The 17,248-nt window shown below is 40.0% G+C and overlaps 1 protein-coding gene across 1 annotated transcript; it reads left to right on the forward strand.

Annotated features, from left to right (window-relative positions):
* The first annotated feature begins 1,796 nt into the window (after positions 1–1,796).
* LOC148717950 (ATP-binding cassette sub-family C member 4-like) lies at positions 1,797–15,931 on the forward strand. The gene is made up of 6 exons (XM_088742655.1): positions 1,797–2,321; positions 7,440–7,822; positions 8,637–9,985; positions 10,562–11,132; positions 11,699–11,835; positions 12,462–15,931. Exons 1-6 carry the CDS (start codon positions 1,797–1,799, stop codon positions 13,319–13,321), a joined length of 3,825 nt encoding a protein of 1,274 aa, XP_088598781.1. The 3' UTR covers positions 13,322–15,931.
* Positions 15,932–17,248: the final 1,317 nt, after the last annotated feature.

A 17,248-nucleotide genomic window follows, 5' to 3' on the forward strand; every position in this document is an offset into this window, starting at 1 on the left:
CGAAAACGATAGTTTGGGCTTAGTTTCAAATAAATTATTGAGAAATGTTTTACAATGATCATTTCAACACATATCTGCATGATTTGTAGACAGATTTTTGTCACCAAGTAGTCACTGTGAACAATGAAAAGTAAACATCCCACGTATATGAATTAGTTTACTGTTCGTAAATATTCCAGCCGCGTTTTGCAAAATCATTTGAAGGATGAAAAACACAATCGCTTTCCTTTGGTTCGAAAATATGCCTGTACGTACTTTGTCCTTGGACATTCCACTACCTGTTTTATATTGTCAAGAACATAAATTTGAACAGATTTTGCGGACTCATCTAGAATCAAAAGAATCTCTGGAGCGGGACCGTGTTTCAGATAACTACTGAAGTCGAAAATTTGAATACCATAAAATTAAAGTCATGCAGCGGTCCATTCTACATAGGACAAAATTTGCTGTTAGCATTTCCAAAGTATTTCTGAATAATTAACAGACGTTTTCCTACCAAACAGTCAACGGCGGCAAACACACTTGAAAGGGCCTGAATCATGTGCATACCAAGAGCTTAATTAAAGGCTAAAAGTTTCTAAAGAAACTGTAGCGCTGTGTCGGTGGGGGTCATAAGGTAATTTGGTTATATCAACTAAGTTGAAATTGTAAATTGGCTACCGTAACCAATAAAAAAGCTAAGCTCCATAAAAATTCAAAGGGCACTGATGTTATTGTTTTCAAAGAGCCCCCGTTTGTCTCTCTATTTTCCTGTCGCCAGAGTTTTAGAATTCATTCATTTTAAAAATGTGTTTCGAGACTTTCAGGTCCCTTTTCATTCGGCGTGGTGAACACAGGGCCCTGGGGAAAGCAGGAATGAATATCAATAACAACGATATGAAGGATTCGCGATTTGCATTATAAGTGACTTAATTTTGGAGTTGTTGTGTACATGTAGTCAGTGAACTGAGACGTAAATCCGCAAGGTATTTGCAGCGGATAAGTTGAAACGCAGTCGAGGGTTTACTTTCGAGATTTCTTCCAGCCCATCCAGTTTTTAGTCCTTCATCGCTCACATAAAAGATTTCTCAGAAAGCAACGAAGACGTGACGTCACAACCCTGTTTACACACTCCCATGAGAGCGCACGTATCATCCTAAATATTTTTAAGGGGTGAACTGAACCTTGGTGGATTACATTAGGAGTTTATTTTTGTAATGAGTAGGTCAATGTTCTTGATCATAGGAGATAAGCTGGAAAGCGAGCTAGCAAACAATTGTGGAAACTTCAATCTGGATGAAAAATTGGTTCCATGCCGTTTCCTCATATCACTGCAAGATATTGTTTACTTGTTATTTGGTTTCCACCGAGAGAGAGACCGTGGAACTCAACAAGCTAACCCAGCGTGCACAAGGGGATCAATTTTAGCCGGTCGCGCGCAAATTTCCCGCGCAAAATTTTTAACAAACACAATGGTATCAACCGCTGTCACGCAAAATATGCCAAGAAATTTTAAAAGTTTATAGAAATCTGTAAGGATGGAAAAAAGCTGGGTGAAGAAAATTCGATGCTTTCTGAGCATAAAGCTTATTTAATAGCCGTTATCCTGATTATTTACCATTTTGTTTTTGGCTATATCTAAAGATTCAAACGATTTTACGAAAAACCTGGAACTGACTGGCGTCTATGTGTGTTTATAACTCGCAGATGATAACTTGGTTCTGAAATCCTAAAGATACATGCGCATACGTTTGACCTGCGTTAAACAGGCTAATAATGAATGAGAACATTTCCTGAATATTTTTAGGTCTCCAGCGATGACATCAAAAGGCGGTTACAGGAAAATCGACGACGACAACAAAGTCAGTTTTGCCTCTTCTCTTTTTTTTCGTTGGATGAATGGAGTCCTTAAGGAGGGCAGTCAAAGACCTTTGGATCAAAGTGACTTTTTACCCTTGTCAGACGAGACATCTGGCCGTTTTGTCACTGAGAAGCTTCGAACAAGCTGGGAAAGCAAGAAATGTCATTGCAAGACACATGGGAAAAGGCCTAAACTTTGGAGAAGCGTGTTTGATATGCTTTCTGTCAAAGATGTTATCATCATTTTGACGGGGAATATATTGTATACAACTTCTCACCTTCTGTTTCCACTGTTTCTCGGGTATTTCGTTTCTATGCTTATGTCAGCTGAGGCAGAGAATACTTACCTGATCTGCGCCTGCGCATTAGCTATGTGTCTCAATGGTTTGATCGGTGGTCTTGGTATGCACCAGCAAGACTACAGATGTGAAGTGTTGGGAATCAAAATAGGCAGCGCCCTGAGGGGACTGGTGTACCACAAGGTAAGCATGATCTTAGAGAGTATTCTACTCCTTTGTCGTAGGATGAATACATACATACATACATAACCTTTATTAATGTGTCTAGTCGTTCTAGTGCCCGTAAGCACTAATTGGGGACACCCTAAAACTACATTATATCATTAAAACAGTTAAAAATACTCTAAAACTAGTATACTAATTAATGGTACTAATGGACATCCTAAAACTACATTACATCATTAAAGAATATATATATATATATATATATAAATACTTTAAAACATTAAAAAAGCCCTAAGATATGCGCACATTCAGTTACCCAGAACATAAGCGGCATTTCCTCCCACATCCTTCTAGAAGTTATGTTATATCCTTCTTACGTATCATAGTCCTAAAGGATGCCAAATTTTCAATATTTCTCTCCCCCTTGCTTAATTTTGACCACAATTGTGGTCCGAGAAATCTGACTGGAGAATGTCTTCCATAGGTAACAGTATTAAACCGAGGTAAGACAAAATACGCATTTCTTAGGTTATATTGTCCTCATTGATATTAAAAATATCTGAAATTTGGTCCATAGTTAATTTGTTTTAACTTTAAACATCAAAATGAGTATATCTTGCAACCTCCTGTTAGGTGAAGTAGTTAACTTTGCTCTTTTCAGCAAGGTTTCGTAACTTTCTGTGGTAGTATTGTACACTAGTCTCAAGGCTCTTTCTTATAGACGCTCCAATTTACGACTATCTGATGCCGTGCAAAAGTGCTACGCGAGATTGCAGTAGGTAAAATGTGCCAAAATAGCTGATTTGTACAAAAGTAGCTTGGCATTTACTGGGATAAGATTCTTGAGCCTACTTAATATTCCGATCATCCCACCAACTTTCTTACACACACTACGTATATGATCTCTAAAATTTAGGTTTTCATCTAGGTTTACATCCAGAATCTTGATGGATTGTGACTGTTGCACTTTTTCACCACCCATATCCAGATCAATGTTCCTTTCTCCTTTTGGATTTCCCAGAAACATAGCCTGATATTTATCGCAATTAACTTTTAAAGGATTATCTTGATACCATTTGGTCTTCCTCTCACCATTGTTCACCAGAATCTTCTCCACGATTTTCGTAGTTTCATTTGCTACAAAGACCTGATGGTCATCCGCATACATCGAGACGCAGGCGTCAGATATTATGTTAGGCATATCATTCTGGAAAATGTTCCACATAAGTGGTCCAAACGTGCTTCCCTGTGGACATCCCCTCTTCATCATAACCCAGTCACTTGTTACAGAACTTATCCTTACTCTATTCTCTCTTCCCTTAAAATATGATCGTATGAGTTGTATGGCTTTATCAGAGAACTTGTAGGCCTGCAGCTTATTTATGAGCAACTGAGGGCTAAGAGAGTCAAAATCCTTGCTCATATCCGATGACAATATGCCGACAATTTTCTTACTGTCTAGTTCCGCTTTCCATGTTTCCATGTAGTCTCACAGCTATTCTTTGCACGATAGGCAGTGACAGCATCACTGAGTCTGTCATTCATAAACTTACTGACTTGTTGGCCCAGCAATACTTCATAGACTTTATTCACACATGGCAGCATCGTGATAGGTCTATAGTCAATATCCCTTTGTTTATCATCCTTCTTATATACCGGTATCCATTCTCCACGCTTAAACTTTGCTATCCATTCTCCATTTCTGATCGCCTGATTAAAAACCACAGCAAAAGATGGAGCCAACTCTTTTGCGCCCACTTTAAGGATCTTGGGGTCCATCCCATCAGAACCGCCAGACTTGTTTGGGTTTAGGTCGCTCAGGAATTTTCGTAATTCTTCACAGGTAAATTCGCAAATTTCAAAGTGATTTTCATGTAGATCTTTCTGGTAGAGATTAGTGGAAATGTTGAGAAGAGAGTTGTGATTCATGAAATCACTCTCCGTACAGTGATTTACGTGGTCCCCTCCAATTCCTTCAGCCATCGTGGAGAAGAATTTAGCAAAGTGGTTAGTTACTTTGAATTGATCCACTTCCAACACATCATTAACCTTCAAGCAGATATCACCGCTGTTACCGCGCTTGTTCCTGAGGTCAGTGAAAGGTCTGAACGTTCTCTAGAACTTTCTTGGATCAGACTTGACGTTATCTGATACTTTATTCCAATACCGCCTGATAGCTTTCCTTCTTTCTCTAGTGGCAACGTTGCGCCACTTCCTCTTCAACTCAAAATTCTCAGGTGTGGGATTTTTACTGAAAATTTAGAGAAGTGTCTTTTAGCTTTAATAGCATTTTTCCACTCCCTCGTCATGTATGGTACATTGTGCGCCCTCACTTTCATATCCCTGGTGGGTAGATGCTCATCAACGGTATTATTTAATAGTGCTTCTCAATACTCGTACTGTTCGTCAACAGATTCAAAACCCTCATCCAGCTGCCAAGGGGCCGTTTCCAGATCCTCTTTGAACTTCTCCTCATCAAGGTTCTTATAGTTACGCACCTTCAGAATTCCGGTCTTGTGTTGCACTGCTCTTTCTTTCAGCGACGCGTAAACCATATGATGATCACTAATTTCTGTGTTATACACACCTCCTTCACGAAAAACCTGTGGTTGGTTTGTCAGAATAACATCCAGCAGAGTGGAACTGTTCTCTGTGATCTTCGTAGGTTTCTTGGTCAGACATTGCAAGCCAAACGCTTCCTCAAGATTACACAAGATTTTTCCTTCCTTCTCTCCAGGTCTGAGCTTATTGAGATTTAAATCTCCCATAATAATAAAGAACTGTCTCTGAAGGGATATCCAGGAAACGATTTCATATAATTCCCTTCCCAGAGTTTCATAATAGTTCTTCCCATTCCCTTTAGGAGATCTATAGATGCTCATAACGATAACATCTTTACTGCCAAATTTTGATTGGATTAGTAGAACCTCAATGGTCTTGAACACCTTTGGTTGCTTTAAACGTTTTGATGGAAGTACAGATGAAAAATATGCCATCAGACCTCCTCCACCCTGGACACGGTCATTTCTGTATAAATGATAGTTGTTCATAGCAAACTGACTATTTGGACTGGATACGTTCCATCTATTTTAGTCTCCCCCAAGAGGACCACCTGTGCCTTGAATTACTCAACCAGCATCCTGATCTCCTCGATTTTGTTTTGAAGGCTGTTGACATTTAAATGCATCACCAGAATTTCTCTAGAGTCTTTCTTTCTCTGTTGCACAACTACTGGTTCTGCATGTTTCCATGCTAGTGGACTTGCATGAAGGCTATGGCACATTGAGTCCGTAGTGTCAGTATCAAAATTAACATGAGGGTTACTACCTGTGAGCGAAATAGAGCTTGGATCCCATGAAAGTGCAGCAAAGAGGAAAATTACACAAATCCATGATCTATTCAAGCTGGATTCATACCGATGGTAGTCCTTCAGTGTTAGGGCGGCGCACTTGAAGTGATAAAGAAGTTGACACCTATGGCATCTTACAGCTCTATGATTTCTAGCAACTGTTTCCTCGCATGTCTTACATTTCGGCCTAGCAATGATTCTGGTACCAGTAACAGGGCCTGGATTTGGACAGACATCTCCACTCAGGGCTAACCTAGTTAACTGGAAACTGGTCACAGTTTTCGGTGATGATTCAGCCTTGAACTCAAATAGACTTTTCTCGTGCCTTTGTATCTAAGATGACGGCTACGACTGCCACATGTTGAGAGATGATATTCGGTGCAGTTTGGTCTGCAAATGGCGGGGATTGACGTTCTAATAGCTCGCTCAAAATTAAGATTGCATTTAAGGTCATAAAAAAACATAGACTGATAAGAAACGGCTGAAAACAGCAGAAAAGTTACGATACTCAAAAGCTTACGTCCGACCGCTATAACGACCGCTGACCGTAATAAGCCAACAGTAATAAGCCAACAGTAATCAACTTATGCTATAGTGAGACCCACAAGGAGAGGATCATCGAACATGATTACTTGTTGTTGCAGTCTACGAGCAACTGTAGAACTCAAGTGATCCTACCCACCAACAAGCAAACAATTAACAAACAGTAACTTACTCTAAAATTAATGGAAAAGTATGCTCTAAAAAATATAAACCAGGGCTCGACACTAACTCTTCAACTCATTAGCCAAGTGGATAGTGGTATCTTAGATGTTACGACAATTTCACTCTGTTTACTAGCAAAAGTGACTAATGGATATCGATTACCACCCACTGAAATTTAATTCAACTTAATTTGATTTAATCGCTTCGCCAACCGTCAGGGGCACCGTAACAGCTTGCGCCAATTACTGCGGACCCAATAAACCCACCCATCCCACCCCAGGGGAGGACATCCATCACACAGTATTCTCGTTTGTGGGAAATTAACGTCTCCCACCCCAACCCTGCAAAAGACGGGACCTCCACTTATTCGTCCCTATCCGAGAAGACTAGAATATCTAATCATTTCTTGATGTTATAGAAAGGCAGAAAATTCTTCTCAATTGTTCTAAGACCCTGAATGTTGGTCCGGCTGGGGCTCGAACCCTCGACCTCCCGCACAACAGTCCAGCGCTCTATCCATTGAGCTAGCCGGGATGCGGTTAGCTCAATTAATTTCTACTAGTCTGTGGCTAGTTGGCTACCGTTAGTGTAGAGCCTTGTAAACCTTTTATTAAATCATGTAAAAGTATATTCAAAATTGTAAACTCTTGCGGCTTCAGAGGCTTGAAAGAGTGACCTTATCTTCCGAAAATTTTCTTCAAAAATGTACTAATATCTCTCCATGGTCTTAGCCTGACCCAAAAAATTTCCTCTGTGGCTATCACAAGAAATAATTATTTCAATCAAGAATGCCTTTTTGTGCAGCTCTTTCTTGTTCAAGTAGATCCCGCCCTCGAGATGAAAAAAGGAGAATGCTACTTTCATACGTCACTGGTAAGCGGTCGCCCTGCTGAGCAAGATTCAAATTTCCGACTGAGTTGTCGCATTCATGACTCAATTGAAGATACTTAAAAAAGTTCGGTAGAAGCTCGATTATTCTCGTCTCCAAACGTGGTTATGGTTATCTTTTGTGGAGGAGATGAAAACCGGCTAGGTTTTGAAACATGCTTACCCTTTAATGTCAAATCTTCACTCTCTTTCAGACGCTTCTTCTTAGCAAGCAGACGCTACTGGAATTCACTGCAGGACGCTTATTTGACCTGATATCTAATGATGTTAAGAGAATGGAAGAAGAGACAGTCAAGTTTTTTTTCTTGACACCTTTTGCTGTCCTTTCCTATGCAGGAACAATATTCCTCATCTACACTTTGATTGGTTGGCAGGCTACTACGGGTGTGTTCTTTCTGTGTGTTCTCATTCCATACTTTGCCGTCTTGTCCTATGCTAGTGCCAAGCTGCGCTTGCGCACAGCTACAGTGTCTGATCAGCGAATCTCCCTAATGAATCAAGTAGTTTCCGGAATCCGCGCGGTCAAGACGCAAGCGTGGGAGGACGAATATCGGCGAAAAACAAAAGATATACGAAGGTAAGGTAAATAATCATGTTTAGTCTTGAATTGGCTCCAACAACTATGTGGTGTAAGCTGCAGTAAATATATGCATGAACTACTTTAAACTTAATTATCATATCTCTCAGTTAGAACGCGCGTTATGATTGGCTGATTAAAGCGCCGATCAACTCGATGCTCAAGCCCGGGCAACCTTCCGGCTATTTGACCTTTTGAACATTGGTTCGCTCAAATTCATGTTCTTCTGAGCTTATAAATATGGACTGAATTTGAAAATGACTGATTCGCGTTTTTTCAGAGTTGCCGAGGAAGGAATTTTTTGCTGTCATAATCTAGTAGAAAATGGCTCCTTAACTTGATATAAGTAATCAAAACAATTTTATCAAAAAAACCACGCAAATTTTCCTTTATTTACAGAATGGTGTTAATAACAGAGTGACTTTGCAACAGAATTCGAAAGCTCCTGAGCAATTATACCAAAACAATCATTCGCCTCAAGCTCAATGAATAGTTTCGAATAATTCCCTCGATTTCATCTTGGGGATTTTTAAATGTATTCACTTCGCCTTCAACGAATCATTGTTAAACCATAATTGGTAGAACATTTCATTGAGCCAAACTCGTGTTTCGTGGTGCCTTTGATTTTCATACATGGTGCTAGGGTCACAGGAAACTAGCACTTCTATGACGAAGAGGACGATGGGAAATTTTCCAAAGGCAGGGTACACTTCTCACGCGCCCACCTCATTAATATTTCATAGTAGAGAGTAGACTGGGGACGAGTAGGCTCGAGAGAATGCCCACATAACTTCCTATGATCTTTTATCTTCAGAAATGAAATCAGCGTCATTACAAAGAGGACAGCCATTCAGTCAAGTCTAGATGCCTTGTTGTACGGTGCAACGCCATTAGCTACTCTGGTGTCAGTAATTACTATGGTGATCACAGGCCAGACCCTCACACCTGCTAATGTTTTTATGCTGCTGTCGTTTATGGGTTTTCTAAGACTTGGTGGCATGAGGCATGTGATATATGGTTTCCTGCAAACATATGACGCGTACGTTTCCCTTGAAAGGATCGAAGAATTTCTTCTCTTGGAAAACGTATCGGCAGCCTCGGAGGATGATGAAAGTAAGAAACGCCAACAAAAGGCCGAGAGTAGCTCCACTAAACAAAGTAGCTGTTGCTCGAAAAAAGAAGCCGAAAATATGGAGAACGTCTCACTCTCTTCTGAAGGTACAGAGCTAGGGCCAGCTGATCTATACGTGTCAAATTTAACCTGCGCAAAAAGCCATCATGAAGATGAATTTATTCTTCAGGATATCAACTTTGTTGCACCTTCAAAGAGTTTAACAGTAATCACCGGGCCGGTTGGAAGTGGTAAGTCTACTTTACTCTCAGCGATCGCTGGTGAAATTTCCGGCACTAGTGGGACGGTTTTTTATCGAGGTAGTGTCATTTACTTGCCTCAGACTGCTTGGGTGTTCTCGGGAACGATAAAAGAAAACATTCTGTTTGGCCAGCCCTACGAGGAGTTCAGGTACGAAAGAATAATCGACGTCTGTGCCCTGAAAGAAGACTTTCAGCGGTTACCTGATGGTGACCAAACAGTTGTTGGAGAACACGGCGAGGTTCTGAGTGGAGGACAACAGGCAAGAGTAAGTTTGGCTCGTGCAGTTTATGCTAACGGAGATTTTTATCTGTTGGATGACCCACTAAGTGCCGTCGATTTCAAAGTTGGTCAACACATCTTTAACAAGTGCATCAAAGATCTACTGGCTGATAAAATTGTTCTGCTAACTTCTCATCAGCAACAGCACATGGAAAATGCCGATGAAGTAATTGTGTTGTACAAAGGGCGTGTCTTGGGCAAGGGACGCTTTATCGAGCTGCACGGTAAAGGTGTCATCAGTGCAACTGTTGACCCGCTCTACAAATCAACCTTAAAGGAAAAAACAGAATCATCTGAGACGTTTGCCTGGGAGGATACAGAGAAACACGGTGATGAAGATGAATGCCAGAAAATACATCCCCTGCCCAATGAAGCGAGGAGTTTGGAGATAGCAAAGGAGGATCGTACAATCGGAGTTGTGACATCCAAGCTTTACTGGGATTACTTCAGAAGTGGAGCACATCCTTTTATGATAACTGGAATGGTTGTTTTAATTCTCATTTCTCAAGGTAAACTTATTGTTATACTTAGTTACTAGCTTTGAGTAAAGGGAATACAGCTATGTTTTTTTCTATTACGTTCAAAGCATTTCATTACAACTATCGATTTATCCAAGACTATGAGTTAGAAAATAAAAAATGCAAATGAAATTGCATTAAAACCTTGTTTAACACGTATAAAAAGGGGGACTTTTTTCGGTTTTCTGCAGAACTAGAATGAGCGTGAGGCACATACGAGGAAAACGCGAGGGGTTAGACACGCGCTATTGGAGAAGCACGTGTCTAGCCGCTCTTGTTTGCCTCTATCAGGCTTGCGCTGAAAAACATGAGAAAAAAGCCTGCTATTTTGCGGGCTACCATATCAGCATTAAGTTTCCGACGGCAGTTTCTTTTAATGAACACCATGGTTAACCTATTCATCTATCCTGACATACTGCAGTGGTTACAGAAACATCCTCAACGTGCAAACTTTTAGTAATATTTAATCCAGGAAGCTAATGTCTAGACCAAATAAATCTTGCGATGTTCAACTAAATGATCTTATAGAATTACATTTCAATTACCGCATCTTGATGTCTTTTTCAGCCGTCATAGTTTCCCCGGACTTGTGGCTCTCTTTTCTTGCAAGGTTAATCCCAGAGGATCAGAAGAACAAGACTTTTCTCTCTGTCTTCGCCTATCTGGTTGGCGCGTGTTTTATATTTACTATTATTCGGGCTTATGGATTCCTCCTTCTTTCTCTAAAGTGCGCCGAGCGTCTCCACGATAAAATGGTTGTGGCCATTTTACGAGCACCTGTCCTGTTCTTTGATTCAAATCCTGTGGGAAGAATCCTAAATCGCTTCTCGAATGATATTGGCTGCGTGGATGAGTTGTTACCCAAAACATTCCTGTGGGCAATACAGGTGCTCTTGCTGATCTTTTTCCAAATTCTGGTAACAGTTGCCACAAATGTTTGGCTCGTTTTTGTAGTTGTTCCAATTTCATTGTTGGTCGTTGTTCTTTCCAATTATTACTTGAAAACGGCCAGAGAACTGAAGAGGTTAGAGTCGATATCCCGCAGCCCAGTGTTCGCTCACTTTTCGGACACTCTGGTTGGATTGGACACGATCCGTACAAGAGGAAGACAGACAGATTTTGTAGCCGCGCTATACAGGTACGTTAGAGACATTGACTCAGGATTTGCTGCACGGGCTGATTAATCCACAGAGCACGAATGAGTTGTTATTGACACCATTTCCAACTTATATCACCCAATTGTTTTCTTTCTGACATGTGCCAAGACACTGGTCAGCAAGTGAACCTTTCGGGAGTTTCTTGGAGAGTAGTTGGGGGTGAGGGGGGAGGGGAGTGGGATACGTCGGAAGGCTCCATTTTATTATCAGGCAAAGGACCGTATTTTACCCCAAATATTCTCCTTAAAGCCTTTCTAGACTAATTTCAAACAACAAAACTCAAGTAATCGCAACAAGCCGAGCGGAACAAAAAGAAAAGATCACAACCAGTTAACGAGAACTAAAAGTAACAACAAGGAAACGGCATTGAATGCAGGAAAACGAGAAAGACAAATAGGGCAGTTGGCTTTGCTTTTGCATCGGATTAAATTTGTTCAGAGGTGCGCTCAAGTTTTTGGACCAGCCACAGAGAAAAACGATACAATGCTAATGTAACGCATATTTTTTTGAAAGTCAAACTAACTGTGATTAGCACTCGTTCCTTTAGATATCAAGATGTTCATAACCAGGCATACATTATGGTGATAGCTAGCGGCAGATGGCTCGGTACACGTTTGGATTGTCTCGCTTCCCTTTTTGTTGGTGCAGTTGCTCTGGCTGCAGTCTTGGTATCTCAAGATGCCGGTAAGCTCAAGATTTTTAGTAACGTTTTTGATTCTTCCTATTTATCACAAACCTGTGTAGTCGAGTAATAGCACAACATGCACAACCGAATTAGGAAATAAGTGAGACTATACGCGCACTCCCATAGGTCGTTAGGTGTGTAAGGGTGACAGCTAGGACATTTTAGATTCGCGATAGCTCTTGGTAAATATTTCATGAAGCAAAGCAATAGAGGACTTTTTAATCGTCAAGAGAGTCTCATCTAAACACGAGAGTGGCTGGGAGAGTAGTGTACTCGAAAGTTATGTAAACCCATGAGGCAGTCAAAATCTAACCGCAAGTAGTTTTTAAACACGAAAGAAACGTGAGGGTCTCTCGGGCGGCTTAGGAGTTCAGCAAACAGCAAACTTTTACGTGTCTTCTATGATTCACAATTGAATTTTGTGTTCTTAACCTCAAGAGGACTAAAACAAATAGCTATTATATAACAATTAAAAAAACAGGTTTTCTATATTTCCCATTAACTGGCCTCCTTGACGAGACAAAGTGACCAACGCCTTTTAAATTTTCTCTTTAAGGGTAAGCCAGGGGGAGACTGCTCTAGAATTTATGAAATAAAGTTCCACTTTCTTTTTTTCTTTTTTTAGCTTCTGCTGGTCTCGCTCTCGTTTATGTAATCCAAACTCTGAACCTGACTCAATACGCAGTTAGAAAAGCCTCTGAAGTAGAAAACTACATGACGTCAGTTGAACGAGTTATGACCTACACCAAACTCGACCAGGAGCCTGGATACGAGGAAGAGCGACAACCTCCTAAAGACTGGCCTCGGAGAGGAAGTATTGTATTCAGAGATGTGTCTCTTACTTACTATCCGGGGGGACCTCAAGTGCTGAAGAAAATCAATCTTAGCATCAAAGAAGGAGAAAAGATCGGAGTTGCTGGCCGCACGGGAGCTGGGAAGTCATCCTTTGTAGCAGCTCTTTTGCGCATGCCTGATGCTGACGGAGAGATAATCATCGACGATGTTCCAATTAAAGAGATAGGCCTCCAACAAGCCCGACGAGGCATCTCGGTTCTTGGTCAAAGTCCTGTTCTTTTTAGTGGATCATTGAGAAAAAATCTCGACATTTTAGACAAGTTTCAAGACGCTGAATTATGGCAGGCTTTGGAGGATGTGCAACTGAAAGATTTCGTCGAGAGACTTGAGGCCAAGCTCGATTACGAACTGCTGGAACATGGAGCTAATGTCAGTGTCGGAGAGCGGCAGTTAATTTGCTTGGCTCGTGTGCTGCTACAACGAAGTAAAATTGTCGTCTTGGACGAGCCAACTGCGCATGTAGACCCAGATACAGAGCAGACGATATGGAATGTAGTGCGGGATAAACTGAAGGAGTCCACTGTCATCACTATAGCTCACCGTTTGAACACGATAAGAGACTGCCACAAGATTTTGGTCTTGAAAGATGGAAAAGTTGATGGATTTGACAAATTTGATGCAAATAACTGAGAGGCACTCTGAGGGAGAAGACATCGATTCTCAAGTCAGATTTGAAAAGTCCTGCAGAGGTGAAGAGATTAGGATAGGTAATAACATGATTTCGAGTGCGATTTGGTGTTAATGAGCACAAGTAAATTTTTCAAAGAAGACAAAATTGCACGACCCTACAGGGCGAGTGCAATTTGTTGTTTTTGGAAATTTTTCAAATGCTCATTTTAACCAGATTGCATGAAAAATCATGGTGTTGCTATTTAATAATTTGCATGAAAAATGTATCACAGAAAGTCAAGACAGGCGAAATTTTGACAGCGTGCCCACGCTATTTGTAATTTGTACTCGTCTTAAAACTTTGTCTTTGTGTAACAAAAGATGCACTCATTTTTAGCGATCTAAAATAAGTGCTCGAATAGTGCTCGACTTCTTTAAAAAAGTGCTTGAAATTTAGAAATAGTGCACGGAAGTTGCTCGCAGTTCCGTTTTTTTTTTTTTATCATTTTCCAGCGAAGGTTTTTACGTATTCCAAGTTTAATCAAACTCTCAACTCTCGACTTTCTAAGATACTGAGGTGACCATAATTTATAACAATGTTTGTCGAACAAAAACTCTTTATTATCGTTCTGGCATAGTTTCTAACGCAGAAAGCATAACAGAACTGGGTGCAATTAACCGTATAGCTATAACTGTTATCAGTATCTCTTCGATCTACGGTATCGAGGCATCACAGATACAAAAATATTGCATTTAACGTATGAAAATTGTGAAAAATGCGCTGAAATGTTTCCCAAAAAGCAACAACATTCTCAAAAGTCAATTAGGTGCTCTGGAGTGCTAGAAATGTAAAACAGTGCTCGAAACGTTTTTCACGCTCATTGCGAAAGATTTGAAGGATGGCGAATACAATAGCGTCCATTTTCCACCAAAAATGCTTTTAGCTTTGTCCGGGGACATTATATTATCTGTTCCTTGATAATGATACAGTATCCGCGGACAAATATAGAAAAACGTTCTTTGTTCTTCTGTAAACTACGTGCAAATCCACGAAATGTTTTACAATGATCATTTCACTATAAGTTTGCATCATTTCGTTGACAACAGCACTGATGCGTGAAATGGCACTGTTTTTGAAATCTAGTGATTTTTCCGTGTGGTTGTTGAAGCATATTTATTATCATAATTGTTCTGTACAAAAGAGCTTTTATATGATACTTGCTCTTCACTGTCACCAATTTTTGGTTTGAAAAAACTATACATATATTGTGGGGCTATCCCGTTATTCGACCTAACTGACAATAATTAGTAAATATATAAGTGGTTTGCAACCAATCTCTAGAGACACAGGTAACAATGGTGAAAGGAACAAATGCTGGTGGACGAACAAAAGAAGCTAATGAGATATCTATTGTTTACTTCCACCAACATGGCAGCGATGACGTAACGCAAACCACCTATACAACGCCTTTGATCTTATGATTGCATCGATGCTAAATTAAGCAGATCATCACAAGCTCTGTTAGCGCCGGCATTTAAGATTGTTCTTAAGCCGTACTCTTTGGCTGACTCCAATCGATTTTTCAGGGTTTTACTAATGGGTAGCAAGTTGGCCGGGGCTACAGTATTCGAAATGTGGCATGCAGCACACAAGCTCTGTATAGACTGACAATGGTGTGCTTCGAACTAAGTGCTTAGAGGGGAAATGAAGCCTAAAATTGGTATATTGTTTGCATTATTTTCTAGTTAGCTTTAGAGGAGTAAGATGAAGTGTCGATATTCATTTTCGTTCAATTCTTGTTTTTTACGAGAAAATTCGATTTGAAGTTGCCTTTTTTCCGCGTTTGGGGCTGTAAGACGGTCGGCTCAAAATAGGTCAGCAGCGGTCGTCCATGACGTCAGTGGTGGGGAACCAACTTAAGAAAAGCAACTGTTACTATTTCATTTTCGTAGTTAATCCCCATTACAAGTCACCCAACTTCGATAATTCCATAACCAAACCAAATCTCTGTGGGAAGAGTTCGGGTTTATTATCTTTCTTCCCCACCAACGACGTAAGAGCGAGCTAAAATGACCGCTGACATCGCTTTTCTGAGCCACCTTACTACGAGGCCAAAATATCACTCTAAACTATTTTTCCGTGGCGAAGTTGAGCCCAAAGACTGAAAAAAAAAAACCCTCAAAGATTGCAATTTAAACTATAAGCTGCAATTTAAATATGGTTCATTTTTAGGCTTCAGTTCCCCTTTAAGGCTTCTTCGGACTGAAATTTTTTAATATAAGGTTTGAAAGTGAGTTTATCATCTAAGGTAACGCCAAAGATTTTAAGAGTAGTTTGAGGTTGGATATTGTCATTACTTGACTTAAAGTCGTATTTGCACAGGGATCTCAGTATTCAAAGTCATTGCTTGTTTTTGACGCATTAACTTGGATAGGATTATTAGAAAACCATGTAACCAAGACGTCAATGTCCTTGCAATGTCCTGCAATTTTAGGATAAGCCTTTTTTAAAATATCATTAATGTAAGGTTTTAAAGTGAGTCTATTATCTAAGGTAACGCCAAAGCTTTTTAGTGTAGTTTGAGGCTGGATATTGTCATTACTTGAATTAAAGTCGCAGTTTTGATAGGATCTACTCAAAGTCGTTGCTTTTGTTCTTGTTTGACGTATTAACTTGGATAGGATTGCTATTAAACCATGTAGCCAAGACTTCAATGTCCTTGTTCGGTAGAAATTCGAGAACAACAGGGGATTCATCACAGCCATATTGGGTTGTTTCATCTTTATTTTAGTCAAAGAGATGAGATTTTGGCTAGATGCATCGTTGATATCACCAATGAATATGTTAAACAGTCATGACCGGCCCAATTGGTTTCCCTGTGTGCATATTATGTTGACCGGCTGTACTAGAAATTCACCGAGACCACAACATATCCATATATTTCAAAACCCCTCTACCCTATTTCAGTTAGTCTGAATAAAAATATCATTGGGAAGAAAATGGAGTTTTGCGCTGATCCGAGATTAAGATGTACATATTCACGGTCATGCCGGCAAAGGCAAAGTAGGTGTCAAATCGGAAAATAATTTTCAGCAAAACCGTTAAAAAGAATTAAGTATGTGATTGTTCTCACAAAGGATCGATCTAGATATGCGAAGCAAAAAAATTCCTAAAACAAGTGTTTGTGAAAAAACGAGTAATTCTATTTGTGCCATTTTTGATGATCGGGGATGTCAAAGACGGTCTTTTGAGCGCTGAAGCGAGTTTCGATCGGTAAAAAGTATTTTACAATAGTTCGAAAAACTAAGGTGGTTTCCATAACCTTTAGACTAGGACAGATTCACGAGCAAAGTTTGAAATAAATCTATTTTTTGAACCGTAACGCATCAGACCGCTTTTAGAGACTGCCTCTTAAAATTAGTTAATAATGCGACACTGCGAACCCCATAAGCTCTAATTTAGCGAGTGAATTATCGTGACTGACGGTGTCAAAAACCCTACATAAGTCAAACAAACCCAATGCAACCTTAAAGCTCTATTAATGCAAAGGCAATGGAATGGTGTTTTTCTTAAAACCGCATTAATTACTGCGAAGAAAGTATCCTGATTTATTATATAGCTAACAGCGGCATTGGGCAATATGAAGCGAATCCTGTGTTCTGATTGGCTTCAAAGATAGGCCCATCTTTGATCCAGCGCGTTAAAACATTTGATTGGTACTAAGTTTGTAATTATTAATATCGGCGATGGAGAAGCAAAAAGCGAAAGGGATGGTTAAACGACTTTCGTGAATTTATTGTGCTACAAACGCAGCCGACTTTCTTTCTCTACTCCCATGGTAAAAAAGTCATTCTTAATATTTAATAAAGAAATCTTTATGCAATATTATAAATCCTTTATTGACCAAGCTTGTTCGATCGAGATGGCTACATATTAGCCTCGTTCTT

The sequence above is a fragment of the Stylophora pistillata genome, chromosome 13 (genome assembly GCF_964205215.1).
Source record: "Stylophora pistillata chromosome 13, jaStyPist1.2, whole genome shotgun sequence".
Lineage (NCBI taxonomy): Eukaryota > Metazoa > Cnidaria > Anthozoa > Scleractinia > Pocilloporidae > Stylophora > Stylophora pistillata.

Coding starts and splice junctions, on each gene's coding strand:
- LOC148717950 (XM_088742655.1), top strand. CDS start 1,797: ATGACATCAAAAGGCGGTTACAGGAAAATCGACGACGACAACAAAGTC. Junction 7,823..8,636: donor AAAACAAAAGATATACGAAG/GTAAGGTAAATA, acceptor TTTTATCTTCAG/AAATGAAATCAGCGTCATTA. Junction 11,133..11,698: donor TTTGTAGCCGCGCTATACAG/GTACGTTAGAGA, acceptor TCGTTCCTTTAG/ATATCAAGATGTTCATAACC.